Source organism: Octopus sinensis, linkage group LG3 (genome assembly GCF_006345805.1).
Source record: "Octopus sinensis linkage group LG3, ASM634580v1, whole genome shotgun sequence".
NCBI lineage: Eukaryota > Metazoa > Mollusca > Cephalopoda > Octopoda > Octopodidae > Octopus > Octopus sinensis.
Genome location: NC_042999.1, coordinates 121,412,862 through 121,429,395, shown reverse-complemented (window position 1 = coordinate 121,429,395; position 16,534 = coordinate 121,412,862). Strand labels below are relative to the sequence as shown.

Sequence of the window (16,534 nt, the reverse complement as noted above, 5' to 3'; positions counted from 1 at the left end):
AAGCACTGAACCTTGAGACACGCCACTGCTCGCATTGGAGACGTCGGACCGCGAACCATTAACTTGGACTTGGAAGGAGCGATCTGAGAGGAAGGCACCAACCCATCGTACAATATCCGGATGGAAACTATATGCTTGAAGCTTGACAAGTAATAGGCGGTGGTTTACCGAGTCAAAAGCTTTGGCAAAGTCCAATAAAACGATGTCAACAGCATCACTATCATCGAGGATGCACATCACCAATTCTTCCATTACCAGTAAGTTGGTCAAGCATGATCTCTTCGGCACGAAGCCGTGTTGGGAATCAGAGATAGAGGCTGTGTTTTGGAGGTGGAGCATCATACTTTTCTTAAGGATGGTTTCGAACATCTTGCTGATTATTGATGTTAGGGAAACCGGTCGGTAGATAAGCGGGTCTTCGCGGCTCCCTTTCTTGAAAATTGGGCAGATTATCGCTGTTCTCCAGTCCGCAGGTATAACACCCGTCGCCAATGACATATTGAATAGACGTGTTAAGGGCTCGCAGATGACCAGAGCCAACGCTTTGATAACCCGTGGGTGTATGCCGTCAGGGCCGTGACCCTTGTTGACATCGAGGCCTTGAATAACACGTTTGACTTCGTCCCGCGTGATGACCAATCGAAGCATTGGAGGTACCGATCTATCAAATGGAGGGGGTTCACGACCATCATCTTGTTTGAAAATAGTTGAAAAAGCCTCGGCAAATAATTGACTCTGTTGATAAGGGTCCTCAATCGATACGCCTGTTGAGTCTACCAACGTTGCAATCTGGTTGTTCAAGCGGGAATTCCGTTGGACATGGGCAAAGAAGGTTCTTGGATTGCTACTGGCATTTGCCGCGATTTTGTATTCATAACTGAAGCGTTCTTCCTTTTCAATTTTCACGGCTCGGTCTCGTTGAGTTTTGTACACCTCAAAAGCTGCAGTCAAATCCAGATTTTTGAATTCAGCCCATATATACATACATATATGTATATATGTATGTATATATATATATTAAGGGCATTACTATACATAATTGCCCTTAATATAAATAAATATATTTAAGAGGAAAAATTGATGGATTTTTCCCTTATGAGGTTTTTCATGCTAATTACTTTATAAATTCTTATAAAGATTTTATCCTATTTTCCAATTGTATATATATATATATATATTTATTTATACACATACATGCATATATGTACATATTATCTTCTACAAGATTATACTTAGAGTAGATTCTTGGGCTTCAGTAATTTCAGATTTTGTAAATTAGAGAAAAACTAGTATTAATTATTGTAATGTCATACAATAGTCATTTAATCATTCAAATTCATTTTAATATATCTGCAATATCATTTAATGTGCTTGTATTAGTTCATTTTGTTGAACTAAATTTACCTTTTGGTAAAACCGAAACTCTGAACGTTTGCTGTGCATGTAGTCAAGATATGTACTTTTCCTTGTTTCTCCCATCACTGGATTACTGCTTCGAAGAGTTTAGTTGAATAAAGTCAGTACTTATCTATTAAAGCTTGGTGCTTATTCTCTTAGTTTCTTTCTCTGAACTGCTAGGTTACAGGGATGTTAATACACTAACAGCAACTGTGAAGTGGTAGTAGGGGACAAACAAAGCAGAAATACAAAGATATATACATATACTTAAACACACATACACATAGAGTGGGGTTCTAGTTTTTGTCAACCAAATTCATTCACAAGGCTTTATTTTCTCTGGGGCTGTAGATGAGGACATTTTCCTGAGGTTCATAGTGAGACTAAAACCATGGGAGGTAAGCTTGTCAACCACCCATCCACACTTACATTTTTAAAGAATTGATTTGTTTGATAGGCTTCTTTGAATTTTTTTTTTATTCTCTTATCTTATTCTTCTTCTTAATCCTATACTTTGTTCCAATTTTGCATTTCTTATTTCTAGAGCCATAAGTGTAGGCTAAGTTTTACACTATCTAAGTAAAATATAGAATAAATTTATTTGCTTGAACAAATAGAAAATATTTTAAAATAAATATCAAAACTCAGTTTTTCTCCAGAGAGTTTGTATATTTTGAAATATCTTTTAAATCATTAATACAGACTTGGAAGAAAAGCCAGTATTTTAAATTCTATATGAATAGCTTATTGTATAAAGTATTAAAGGTTATAAACACATTTTGACCCCACTTTTTAGAAATGATTTATTCCTGTATTGAATTGCTTTAATTATTACTACTAGATTCTCATTCTGTTGGATTGATCATAACTGCTCATTACTGCTACATGCTAGCATGGGTGGTTTTCATTGTCTTCCTTTTGTATTGTTGAATTGTAAAGTAAGATATTTGATAAATGATTCTGCAGTGACTTCCTTTCTGATCTTTATTAAATTATCTTATCTTTGATGTAATTCTCAGACAGCATTATGTTTGGTACCTTTGAAGCTATTGCTTCTTTTGTTACTATTATTTATTCTTTGCTTTGAACTTTATTTTACTTGGCATATTTTCTGAATGGTGTGAGTATTTGATATGAATCATTGCATATTTTTGGTATAAAGTACTTACCTTTAAGAAACTCAAAATTTCATTCTTTCTGATGTTCAATTTTTTAGTTTAGAGATTTAGATTTATGTTCAGCAATATTGAATGAGCTAAGTCAGTTACCCAAATTATATAAATGCATAATGCTGCTCTATTTTGAAAACACAAAATATGTATTTTGTTTAAATTACCCACCTTAAATTATTGGAAATTTGGAGTGCTTACAACTTGATCACTTTTTCAGCTTCCTCTATTCATAAACAAAAATGCTGATAAATTTTAAAATAACTTGTTTTGCAGTATATTGTTCCACATACCTACAAATATAAAAACAATATCTGCACATGTTTTCATACTGACAACACCACACTCAAAGATCATTGAAACAGCAAAACCTAAATGTACTAAAAATAATGCTCTCCAGGAATTACAACAAAGATAAGAAAATTTCTGCATCTCGTGGCTAAGTTCTGTTTTAACTTGCTGTAAAATATTCAATGAGTTGAAAAGTTTTAAACACTTAGTGTTATGACCACATACTTTTAAAATCACCCACTGACTCATATGATTCAAATACAAAATAAAGTTACAGTGCAACAAAGTTATCTTCAGACCAAAATGGTACTGGGGGGATAAAAAGAGAAGGCAAAACAGACAGTTATGATTTGCATCAGCAAAAACAGTGAATTAAATGGACTGTATCTGTAACAAATATGGGTGATCTTATAAATTTTCAGTTGTTTTGAACTATGCTCAACAATTTCTTTTTTATTGAATGGATTACCAAACCTATATTTGTACAAAAGTTAAACTAGATACATGTCCCAACCACAACTAGTATTTTGCATTTCTAAATGCCCTTGAATTTAGATAACTCTGGAAAATATGAAAATCTTTATGAAGCAGGAAAGCTAAATTATAGTATTTAAAAATATTTACTTTAGTCATCTTGAAATTTTAGTTATATTTTTAGAGCTGTTTTTTTTTTGTTTTAATTTTTAGGGAATAAGAAATAACATTCTTAGCAGGTATAAAAGACGATAGTTTTATTTTATTAAAAGAGACTAGTGTTTCTTTACATGACTCTGATTCAGATTCACATTTAAAAAATTTTATAGACTTGCCACTTAAAGAAAACATTTAATTTTAGTGTTGGGGCTAAGGATTTATCAATGACATGGGAGGAAAAAAGTTCCTAAAAATAATCAAATACTCTGGTTGTGAAGTTGAGGTCTTAGATTATGGATTGTATGGTCATCAATTTAAACTTCTGCAGCTACTGTATCATTTCCCATTTGCACAAGTGTGTTGTAAAACCAGCTATTCCAAAAGTATGCAAGTGTATATATTGTTGATTCATCATATCTTAGGTAGTGTAGAAAAATACATGTAAAATAGTTGAGATAACTATTTAGAAAATCATCTCTACTGCTGTAGATAATTATAAGATGGAGGCATAATAATGTCACCATTCACTGTGCTAAAGAAATTTAAAATGTGTTCCTGCATCTATTGAAACCAACACTAGTATGCCAGAACAGCAATGAAGACAATTCAGGAAATTAAATCAGTGAAGGCTGCAAGATCTTCCATGAACAAGTTAACTCTTGTCACATGTTTGGCTAAATAATACAAGTAAGAAACTTGTTGATGATTTGCACTGCAGCATTATTCTTAACAGATGCAAAGCAATGATGATGCTGTGAAGAAAGGAAATTAAGGAAGTTTTAAATTAATAGAGTAAGAAAGTAATGAAAAAAAAAAGAAAGCATCCAAAGCAAAGTAATCAAAGCATCTTAAAGAAAATAAACAATAGAATATAAAAAAATATATAAAATTTATTAGAATTTATACCAAGATGTATCATAGGTTCATATTTCTAATGAGACACATACTGTAAAATAGTGTGCTTTTCTTCATTATGAGAAAGATTTTGAGTTTTGCTGTTAAGAGAGATTGGTATAAGTTAATAGACAGTACAGGCTACTATAACAAAATTGAATGGACTGAATAATTTATACATTTTAACATGAATTCCATATTTAAGGGTTTAACGAATCAAGTGAATATTTAATGCAACTCTGTTGCTTCATAATCCAAATCGTTTCAGATAGTTTGAAGGAATTCATTATTGAATTGTTATTTCTATTGACAACGAGTTTCTGTACAATTTGAGTCCACTGCCTGAGGCACAAATCTTACCTGTTCATAAAGTAAGTGCACTAGTCACTTGATACTTGATGTTTCCAGTTCTTTAAACATCTATAGAGCATGGCAGAAAATAGTTGCATGTGTAAAAGTATAGCTAATGGAACAAAGTTCTAAAATGCATTCTTTCACTTGTTTTCATTTTACCATATAGAGCCTGTTCAGTTCTCAGTTTTTACATGGCATCTGATATGGTATTTCTGAATTTGTCTTTCTATCCCCAGTCCCTCATAATTTTATCTGCAATGCCAAAAGCCCATTCAGATGGGCAATCTGGGTTTTGATTAAAATGATTATTTTCAACTTGAATTTTGCATTACAAGAATTTCGTTTTGTTTTCTGTCAAATGATTCTGGGACAAGATTGCAGTCTTTAAACTGGATAATGACAATTATATTTTAATTGACTAACAACTGTAAACCTAATGTAAAGACTAATTATAAAGCTTTCTATTGCATCTCATCAAACACTACACTCTTCCATTTATTGATAAATGGTTATGTCAGAATGTCTTTTTTTTTTGGTAGGGAACAGGGATTTGAAGCTATACTGTTAGCATGGCCAGTAATTTATATTGGTAACACTAAATGCTGATCTAAAATTAGGCAGTGTTTGCCCATATTTTCATTATAAACTGGAGAGAAACAAAACAAATAGATTTAAACATTCATATATTTTTCATGTTCATGAAATATTTCTTGTGAGGGATCATAGTCAACCACATACTTATGACTAAATTCATTCCAAAATAGCATGTTTAAATAAATCTGCCGCAAAACAAAACAAAAATGTCTATTTTATTTCATCCTCATCATTATTGTCCTCATTTAATGTCTGTTTTCCATAGTGGCATGGTTTGGATGGTTTGACAGGAGCTGGCTGGCTGAAGAGCTGCCTAAGCTCCATGTCTATTTTGGGATGGTTTCTATGGCTGGACGCCCTTCCTAACACCAACCACTTTACAGAGTGTATTTACATAGCACTGGTATGGGTGCTTTTTATGTGGCACCAACTCTCCTGAGCCTACAAGACTGGGAATGCTCAGCTGAAGAGGGATGCAGGGAATATGCCTGTATGCAAGGACAACCTTGATTTTACTTAGCTTGATGTGTCTTCTCAAGTACGGCAAACTGCCAGTAGTCTCAGCCCTCTGTCATCCCCTCTGTGAGGCTCAATATCTGAAGATCTTTTCTCATCACTTTATCCCACATTTTCCTGGATCTGTCCCTTCCACAAGTTCCCTCCATAATTAGAAATTGGCATCTCTTCATATAACTGTCATCATTCATACATATTACATTACTGTACCATTGCAGATTTCTCTCTTGCACACTACATCTGATACCTTGTATACCCAGTTTTTCTTTCAAATCACTTGCATTTTGTCATGTCTGCAAGAAAATGACAAAACATTGCTAAAACACAAAATATAATTATCAATCCTCTGTATCAATTCCAAAATGTTTTTTTTTTTACCATGACATAGCAAATTTATAATGTAGAACTGGTGTACTTACCTAATAGATTAACATGACTTTTCAGACTCTTTTGATCAATAGCTTTTGTCCCTATCATTTTCCGAAACTCAATGTGACTATAAATTCCCCATCTTTTAAGCAGAAATTTGTAATAATTGTTAAATTGATTTCACTGACTACATATCAAGCTTAACTTGAATGTTTACACTGAAACAATAGTTGAGATATTTTATGGTTCTGATACTAACAATTACAGATTTAAAGAATCTTAAGCCTTTTCATTGAATGATTTGTGCAGGTAGTTTTGCAGCATTACCAATTATTATATTACATTTATATTGTGTGTACAAGAAATGTTATAATTCATAACAATTATTATATGCACATAAGATTTCTACTGTGAATATATTTAGCTATCGATATTTGATATTTTTTCTTGAGGATTATATTGTAGACTTACAGGGAGAGATAAAGTTTTCTTGCTGATAATTTTTTACAATTAAGTTTTCATACTGATAGTTTTTACAAGTTCTGGTTATAAGATATAGTGCAATAACATTTCTTTTAAATTCAGTAGCATAAATATAATTTACAGATAATAAATATCTATTGTGATTTGCAAATTTTCTTTTAGGTTTTTCAATTATAAACCTACCCTCTTGAGACAACTAATATTCACCTAATTTTGTTTTTGTATCACAAGAAATACTGATATATTAAACTGTATCATTTGGCTTTTGGCAATTCTAGTTAATCTAAGAATGGATTGCTGTTTGTACCTCTCATATATATATATATATATATATATATATATATATCCACACATATATAAATTCAGTCTTATATGTGTTGCAACAAAAAGAATATTTGTACACCTAATTCAAAGTTTTATTTAATCTTAAAAATTTTTTTTAAATAAGAAAATAAATATGTACCTTTTATATATTTTTGAGTCATAAATTATTGTTATATTCTGATATTTTAAAATGCTTCAACATTTACTATTTCAAATTCAATACAGGCTGACATGATTGGTTAAATATGCATATTAAAGCCAGTATTTTTATTGTTGTACTTCTTTTCTTCTGCCAGTTGTGTCTATTTATGGATAATGATGTGTTTTGCTTGGAAATATTCCTATAAACTCATGATTAGATTATTATTCAAAATATTTTCACTATCCCAAGCAGCAGTGAGTTGAGGATATCACTGATGCTCTTTTAAATATTTATAGACAACCTAGATAACAAATTCACAGCTTTGATTGCCTCCAGTTTACTTAAATGAATATAAATTATTGAACTTGAAATATCGATATTAGCATCCTTTTCCATTTTGCCTTAATATGGACTGTGATTCTTGTATTATCATCTCTATCAGAATACAGTCTTGAATATTTGTGACTCATCATGAAGTTGCCTAATCTTAATTGTTCGTCTTGGGATGCAGATGCAAGTGCAAATGTTTATCACTTGGTTTGATGAAGAATTTCATGTTCTCGTGAAGTGGATTCTTTTATGTTGGATAAGCTTAGATCATTTCTCTCTGACCAGTGATAGGTTCTATAATAGAATTTATCAGTGAAACATAGGACTTATCTCCTATTATTTGAGTTATTTTTGTCTTAATGTTTTTTTAATGTAATGTCTATTGTATCTGATGTAATATTCTATGATATCTGCTATAGCATTCTGTTTCTCTAGAGGTTGTTTTGTGGTTATTCTTTGCCAAATGGCATATCTATTCATTGTTTATACTCTTCCAAATTTTTGGAGAGATTCTGCTTTAAGACAATCAGTTGTAGTAGCAGATCTGTTAATGGCATTTTTGACACTGAAATACCTTTTCAGCTTGAGTTGCAGTGTCATGTTTTGCATAATATATGAATTTGTTAAATAGACTGTCAGACATATTCAAAAGATATCTAAACTTAGGGTTGTTTCAGAAATCAACAAGACAGTTGTGTATTGAAATATGTTGAAACAGACGACATTATGTGGAGGTCTCTACAGAGTATTATTCTGTTTGCTTATATATGGATACCACAAATACTGTGTTGTCCCTTCTGCAATCTACTCATAGGGTTAAAATGCTTTACCAAATTATATACTGAGATTTTTCATGCACTTCTTTTTAATTTTGCTTGGATTTCTGATGCTTTTTTCAACTCAGCAGTAGAATTTTATGTCTCAGTTGTAGTTGATAACATCATGGTTGAAGCTGTGAGGTTTGAGAGAGTGGCAGACAGTGTTGTGTGGAAGTCATTCAGTTCTGTCATATGTCTTGATATACAGATTGAAATGTGACTTTACACATATATAGCGGATCACTTTAGCTTTGAGCTTTTGCCAACTTATCACTAAAATGAAGTCACTGTGTGTATTTATCTTTTGGATGCAACATTTTGTTAAATACTAGGCAATTATTTACATGAATTGCATCTTGCTTAAACAATAATTTGGTTAAGTGAAACCTGTTGTATTTACTTAAAATGGATACTGTGTCTTAGTGGTGTATCAATATTTAAAATGCTACTTTCCTTGTTTACTTTATGAATCATAACACACTTGCTATTAAATGTTGGTATTTTACAAATTAAAAACTTCAAACTTGTTTGCATCCTGATTACTTGACTGTAAATATTATTTGCTCTTTGTCCATGAAAGAAAATAATAAATTTTCATAAATTGGCCTATTCAACTTTTGTTAAAAAGTAACCTTGAAATTGAGTATTATCAAATGCATGTTTTTCAATAAAAAATCCAGTTAGAAATTTTGTTTTGCTTCTTGAAAGTATACCCTATCAATATGGTATTTTCATCAAGTTGTTTGAAAACTTACTTTCATTTGGTAGTTATTATTAATTCTAATTAGTTTCTTTTCTCCTTGATATTCTGAGCAAAAGATGTTTGTCCTTTGATTTTATATTGAGCTTAAAATATACACGATGAAAAAGAATGACATTTTTTAATCAAGTTGCAGGAGAAAGGAACAGAGATAATTATTTGATGACATGCTAGAATATCAGTAACGGTGATTTATCGTAATAATAAGCTTTTTACTAAGACATATTTTAGATATTTTTTGTTGTATTGTTAAAAACAGCTAATAAGCTAGAGATTAAGTTTAGAGCTGCTCTGGTTTTTAGTTATTAAAACCCTTTGATTGTTATGCTTTGATATACAGAGATTTTTGCAGATATGAAAGGTAAATGTCTTATAATTATGTTCTTTAAGATAGATAGTACACTATAAATGTTTCCTAGATGCAATGTTTTGTTAAATACTTGGTAATTATCTACATGAATTACATCTTGCTTAAACAATCAATTTGTTGTTAACTGGAATGGGTTCTATTGACATGAAATGGATATTATGTCTAAGTGGTGTATCATAATATTTTCAATGCTACTTTTCTTAATTGTTTATTTTGTGCATCAAAGATTTGTGGATCATGACACACTTGCAGTTTAATATTGGTGTTTCATATCTAAATATTTAATCAAAACTTCAAATATGTTTGCATCTTGATTATTTGAGCATAAATATTATTTGCTCTTTGTATGTGAGAGAAAATACAAATTTCTCATAAATTTACCTATTCAACTTTTGTCAAAAATTAAAAATATTTATTAAGACATTTACATTCACTATTGAAGTTGAGGATTATCAGACATTTTTAAAATAAAAATTCAGTTATAAATCTTCTTGCCCTTACTGTTCTAACATATTTCAATAAACTGAATGCTTCATTGATCTCTGAAAATCATCTCAAGGTTAGAAGTCATTTGAGTATGTGTAATAGTCTACTAAACATTCATATGTCTGAGTAAGTTATTCAACTTCTTCAAATAGGCTATTAACGTCATCATCGTTTAACGTCTACTTTCCATGCTAGCATGGGTTGCACGATTTGACTGAGGTCTGGCGAACCAGATGGCTGCACCAGACTCCACTCTGATCTGGCAGAGTTTCTACAGCTATATATATATATATATATTTAATGGTCATTTTAAAATACCCCATGAATGTTGGTTTCTCTTTTAATCTGTAAATATAAATGTAGAGATAATTATATTAGTTCATGAGCCATTCATATTTTTTTTAGAGTAAAAATGAAAATTAAAGCTATTTTTTTGTACCATTTTTGTTTTACATCACTTAATACATGTGAAATATTTCCTTTCAGATGAAAAATTCTATATTGCCAAACCCGAGAATGTCTTGCAAGAATTGGCCGATAGTTCTGTTGGTGATATGTGCATCTTTAATGCACATAGAAGCTGGTGAACCAGCTTCTCATCTTCAGATAATGAGGGACCTTCCAAGTTCAATGCGGAAAGACATACCTATTCCAATGTTTATACGAAGCAATTATAAGGTTTGTAAATTTCCTTTGATGTTATGCTATGTTATTTTTCACAATAATTAGTAGGTAGTATGCTTTCAGGATTATTGAGCATTCTCAAAAAGATGTTTTAATGAATTATAATTTTGTATGAAATGAATGCATATAATCAAAACAATGTTGCAAAGCCATTTTGCAACTGGTTTGCAACATTATAGAAAAACAAAATATTTCTAACTACATTTCAGTACATATGTAACTATTAAATATTTCATGATATAATTTACAAACCAGCAATGCATACCTTGGTAGAATGCATTTTTATATATAACAATTTGTTTGGAAAGAAATACGTGAGAAGACTGTAAATTTCTGTCAATCATAATGAAGCTGTTAGCTTTTGTATATAACAATATAGTTTAGAAAAGATAAAAAAACATGTCTAATCTATTTGTAAAACATACCAAAGGGTTGGGATATTAAAAAGAAAGAAAAGATAGGACAGTAGAAAATTGTATTTAACGGATCTGGTTAACTGATTACTGATAAGGATCAAGTAATAGGATTGTGTCACTGTGCAGGTATAGCCTCACTTGCTTATGGGTTTAATTGATGCTGTCTGTCTTTCTAACTTTCCCTGTGTGGTGTGGTGTGGTGTATTTATATATATGCACACACGCACACACACACACATATATATATATGCAGAATTTAGGTTAGTTGAAATATGTCTGTCACATATTTCAACTGCTAAAAGGCAAATACGCTGCAGTTACCATGGAGAAAAAATTTCTCTTATGGTAAAAAGGTGTGGAAATATCCAGTTCATTCAGTTTTTTACATACACACGTTCAGTGTTCATATATATATATATATATATATATATATATATATATATATACATCAATAAACGCATATATATATATATATATATATACATCAATAAACGCATATATATATATATGTATATATACATCAATAAACGCATATATATATATACAATCAAAGCAATTAAGATTCAAGTAAATTCCAATGAATTTACTTGAATGTGGTCCTTAACTTAGATGCACCAGAAAAACTATATGGTGTTAACCATACAGTAATGTGGGGTGATTATAAACGAGAAAGAAGCAACAAGAATGGATTAGTTTTTAGTACAATTGTTTCATACAAAGACAGGCTTTATTACAAGTTGCAAAAATTGCAGCAGATAAAAGTGTCCCGTACTCATCAGCTAAAATACATATGAGTTCTCTAGACATCTTAGTGGGTGATGTTATACTCATGAAATATTGGAGATACTTCCATTAGAGGTAGATAACCTATATCTGCCTCTAATGGAAGTATCTCCAATATTTCATGAGTATAACATCACCCACTAAGATGTCTAGAGAACTCATATGTATTTTAGCTGATGAGTACGGGACACTTTTATCTGCTGCAATTTTTGCAACTTGTAATAAAGCCTGTCTTTGTATGAAACAATTGTACTAAAAACTAATCCATTCTTGTTGCTTCTTTCTCGTTTATATATATATACATATATATGTATACATGCATACATACATGTATATATATATATAATACAGTTCTATATTTAAGAGATGAGGAATTATGTACATTATTTACATCATATTAAGTCCGGTCTATTTGTTGTTTGTATGAGTAAATATTAACAGTCTTTTCAAATCCGTAGCCAGCTCCCAGTATCCCTTCCATCTTTTGTCTGTTTTGTATATTTTATTTGAAGGCCTGACCTTATGTTCTGTTCTCTCCTCCTGGAAGTATATTTTCCGCGCTTTTTCACGTTTGTGTATTCTCCCCTATTCTATCCCTCAATCTTCTCCTTGACAGCTGCGCTTATGACACCAATGACTTGATTGTGATGCCATATATATCTATCTTGTGCTATCCTGCAGTTTGACAGAACATGTCTCACCGATGCTTTTTCTCTACATCTACATTTGTCAGTTATTTGTATGTTCCACCAGATTAAATTCACTGCTGAAGGTAAAACGTTGAAAATAGTCTTGATCAGGAAGGATGTCCTTGCTTGTTCCCAAGACTAAAGTTACTTCCATGAGATTCTGCGACTGACTACATATTCCTCCCATCTCAGGTACTGTCCCTGTTGACTACATTGCACCAGATGTGCATTTCACCTTTCTTCTTCCTACTTTCTTACTTCGTGTACCACAATGTCACGGAAGAAGACAGAGGTGTCAGAGATAGTGCAAGGGAAGTGGAGGGCAGGATGGAAAGATTTGACAAAAGAGAGGAAGGAGTTTAGAGGTTCACGGGAGAGTGAGGTCGTACTGATACAGTTGTCAATATAATGGCCGTATAGTTTGGGAGGGGGACCAGTGAAACTTATAATGTTTGGGCCTCAACAAGGCCAATGAACAGGTTCGCATAGTTCAGGCGCATTCTCGTTCCCATGGCCACTCCTGAGAACTGCTGGTAAAAATCACCTGCAAATGAGAAGCAGTTGAGTGAGAGGACAAGTTCGGCCAGACGAATGCGTGTTGGTGTGTCAGATTGGGGGTTGGGTCAAAAGGCAATTGAATGTTGGAGTGCAACTTTTAATTGCCTTTTGACGTATATATATATATATATGCACACACATTTGTGTGTGTATATATATATATATATATATGCACACACATTTGTATATATATATATATATATATATACACAACTGCTGGAGATTGAAAAAAAATATGCAACTCTCCCATGAAAATGAAAGAGCAGACAAAGTAGCCTGGACTATTGACAACATAAAATCTAACCCCAGAGCTTTCTACAAGTTTGCCAAAGAAACAGCTTCAGTGCACTGCAAGATAGGGCCACTCCTCGAAAAAGATGGTACAGTTACAGGAAACCTAAAGAGGATAAGTGAAATACTAAATGAGCAATTAAAAAGTATTTTCACTCCACCCCTAGGGCAATTTCAAGTCAGCAATCCAACTGACTTCTTTATCACTGCAGATATAAAAACAGAGGCAATGATGATTGATTACATCAATATAAAGGAAGACGATGTTACAAGTGCTATAGATGAAATGAAAACAAACTCAGCTACTGGCCCTGATGGATTCCCAACAATCCTTCTAAATGTATGTGAGCAAGTCCTAGCAAGATCACTGCAGTCACTCTTTCAGAGCTTCCTTACAACTGGCAGACTTGCAAGAAAACTGATGGAGGGTAAAATATGCCCTATTCATAAAGGAAGTAGCAGAGCGGAGGCCAAGAACTACAGACCTATCTCTCTGAACTCACACCACAGCAAGGTCATGGAACAAATAGTCAAAAGAAAACTAATCACCTTCCTTGAAGAAAATGACTTGCTGCCTGACACCCAACATGGTTTCTGACCAAGAAGAAGCTGCCTGACTCAGATCTTACAACACTATGCCTGGGTGCAGAAACAGCTGCCCAACCACTCAAATGTGGAAGTGATATATCTTGACTTTGCAAAGGCCTTTGATAAAGCCGATCATGGAATGATATGTCACAAACTGCGTGATCTTGGCATAGTTGGAAAATTGAGAGAATGGCTTCATGACTTTCTGAAGGATAGAAGTCAGGTGGTTATAGCCAATGGGGCCACCTCCAATGACACGCAAATAGTGAGCGGTATTCCGCAAGGCACTGTTTTGGGACCACAACTATTCATAATGGCCCTCTCAGACATGCCCTCAGCTACACAGAGAGCCACAATCACAAGTTATGTAGATGATACAAAAGTCTCACAGGTAATACAGAACCCTGAAGACACTATGCCGCTGCAATGTGAGCTGGATGAAATATACAAGCGGACTGAAAAGAATAGCATTCAGTTTAATGCTGAAAAGTTTCAAGCCTTGTGTTATCAGCATGCTAAACTAAATGCAATACCAATTAGATACACTTGACCTGGAGGGATTGCAATCCCAGAGACACAGTCAGTGTAAGACCTGGGCATTTACATGAGTAATAATGCATCCTTGCATGTGCTTGTTACTAAGTTGTCAATGAAATTCAGATGGCTGACAGGAGAGATTCTTAGAAACTTTAGAACAAGAGACCAGGAACCCATGATGGTCCTCTGGAGGACACTTGTCCTAAGCCACTTTGACTATTGCTCTCAGCTATGGTCACCATCCAGTGTCAAGTTAATCACAGAACTTGAGGCAATCCAACGAAGCTACACGAAGAAGATAGCCTCTATGCAGCATATAAGCTATTGGGAAAGACTCAAGAGATTAAGACTCTAATCTTTAGAGCGTAGGCGAGAAAGATATGCCATAATATACATCTGGAACATCCTGGAAGAACTTGTCCCAAACTTTAGCATTGAGAGTTACACAAATACTAGAACTTGAAAGTGAAAAAACATAAAGGTAAAACTCATGTTATATCTACAATAAGCTTCTAAACGTCTGTGAGAAGGGGTGTATATAAAAGTTTGATTAAGTCACAGTGGGGGTATGGTATATAAAAATATACCAATTCCGTTACATAAATTAAAAATAAAGGTAGAGATAAAAACAGAAACAGATAGATTAGTGAAATACATAAGGGGTGAGAGGGAGAAAAAACTTTAAAACCCATGTAGAATAGGGTGAAATGTGAAAAAACTAAATTATAAAATCAACTTACAAAAATATAATTATTTCAAGAGGTTGAAACTTGGAAAAGAATGGCAGGAAGGCAGTCACCAATAGGACCAGGAGAAATAAGGAAAGTGTTGGAATATATATAGAAGAAATTAATAGAAAAAATTATAAATCCTAAACGTTAGAGAGCTCAATTTAGAAAGGTGAAAAAAATTCAAACAAAGAAGGTTGTTTGAGAAATCAAGAAGACAGTTTTTACATTTATAACAAGAGTGTGAAGAATAAGCCGATAAGGCTAATAGGGTTTGTGAAAGTAGATGTGTAATGCTAGTAGTATGTCCAGAAGCAGGTATTTAATATATAAAAGTGTCCGAAATGGACCATTGGATGAAAATGCATCCCAAAGTAGAGGACATAATTTGTGGAGCAGGAAGAAGAGAAGAGCAGGATGGTTAGAAGGGGCATGGAAACCTTTTATAGGCTCATGGTGTGGATGTCTGTGGGAAGGTGTAAGGACACTCTGCAGGGAAGCCCCATAGACTATAAACTGTAGAAAGGGGCTGTTGGGGAGGGAAAAGAATTATCTGCAGGCTGGGGGAGGGGGACTGAACTATCTGAGTTTTGCAAAGGTCCTGTGCTTTTTATGCAAACACCATATCAACACTTCGTTTCTTTAGTTAATAATGTTAACTCGATTTTGTAATATCTCAAAAGCCTTTGCCATGCAAAGATTGCACTCTCTCCTCCTCCCAGGTAGGGAAGTGCAGACATCACCACAGATGAAGAAATCATGTATGGCTTTCTCTTCAATTTTAAGTCCCAAACCAACTCTGTCAGTGACATGGGCTTATGCTTATTAATGTCTTAAAGGAGTGGACATGATTATAAAATCTCCATTTAAATTGGGAAGCAGTGGCTCCTATGTAGTGGAAGGTATTATTGTCGGTGGTGGCAGTCCCCCTATAAACTACATTCTTCCTGAGGCACTGCTTGTCCATGTGACACGTAGAGGCTCACAACAGTTACAAAGCCTTATGGGGTACCCAGACCAGCTTATACTAATATCCTTGTTAATAATTACATATGCACACAGTTTTTTTTCTCAAATATCATTTAATATATACAGGGTTTAAATTTGAGCTACTATCAGTTTTGTGTCTCAGAACATATGATTAAGCATGATTGTTTAGTATGCCATGTAGTTCCAAGCAATCATTAGACTCTTAGATACATCATGGCTGCTCTTTGAGAAAAAGCAAGAAAGAACAAGACAGGATGAGAGGTAAAAGATAAGAAGTGGAATGAGTAAAAAGAAAAGAAAAATCTGGTAGTGAAGGAATTGAGAACAGCATCCCTTGAC

General features: G+C 33.2%; 1 protein-coding gene across 6 annotated transcripts in view; it reads left to right on the top strand.

Moving 5' to 3' along the window:
* LOC115209612 overlaps positions 1 to 16,534 on the top strand; it is a 278,107-nt gene that overhangs the window by 30,626 nt on the left and 230,947 nt on the right. For all 6 annotated transcript variants that reach the window (XM_036501249.1, XM_036501248.1, XM_036501246.1 and 3 more), the window contains exon 2: positions 10,418 to 10,609. In XM_036501249.1, the coding sequence (XP_036357142.1) occupies positions 10,418 to 10,609 (192 nt within the window). The remainder of the gene's footprint in view (positions 1 to 10,417; positions 10,610 to 16,534) is intronic.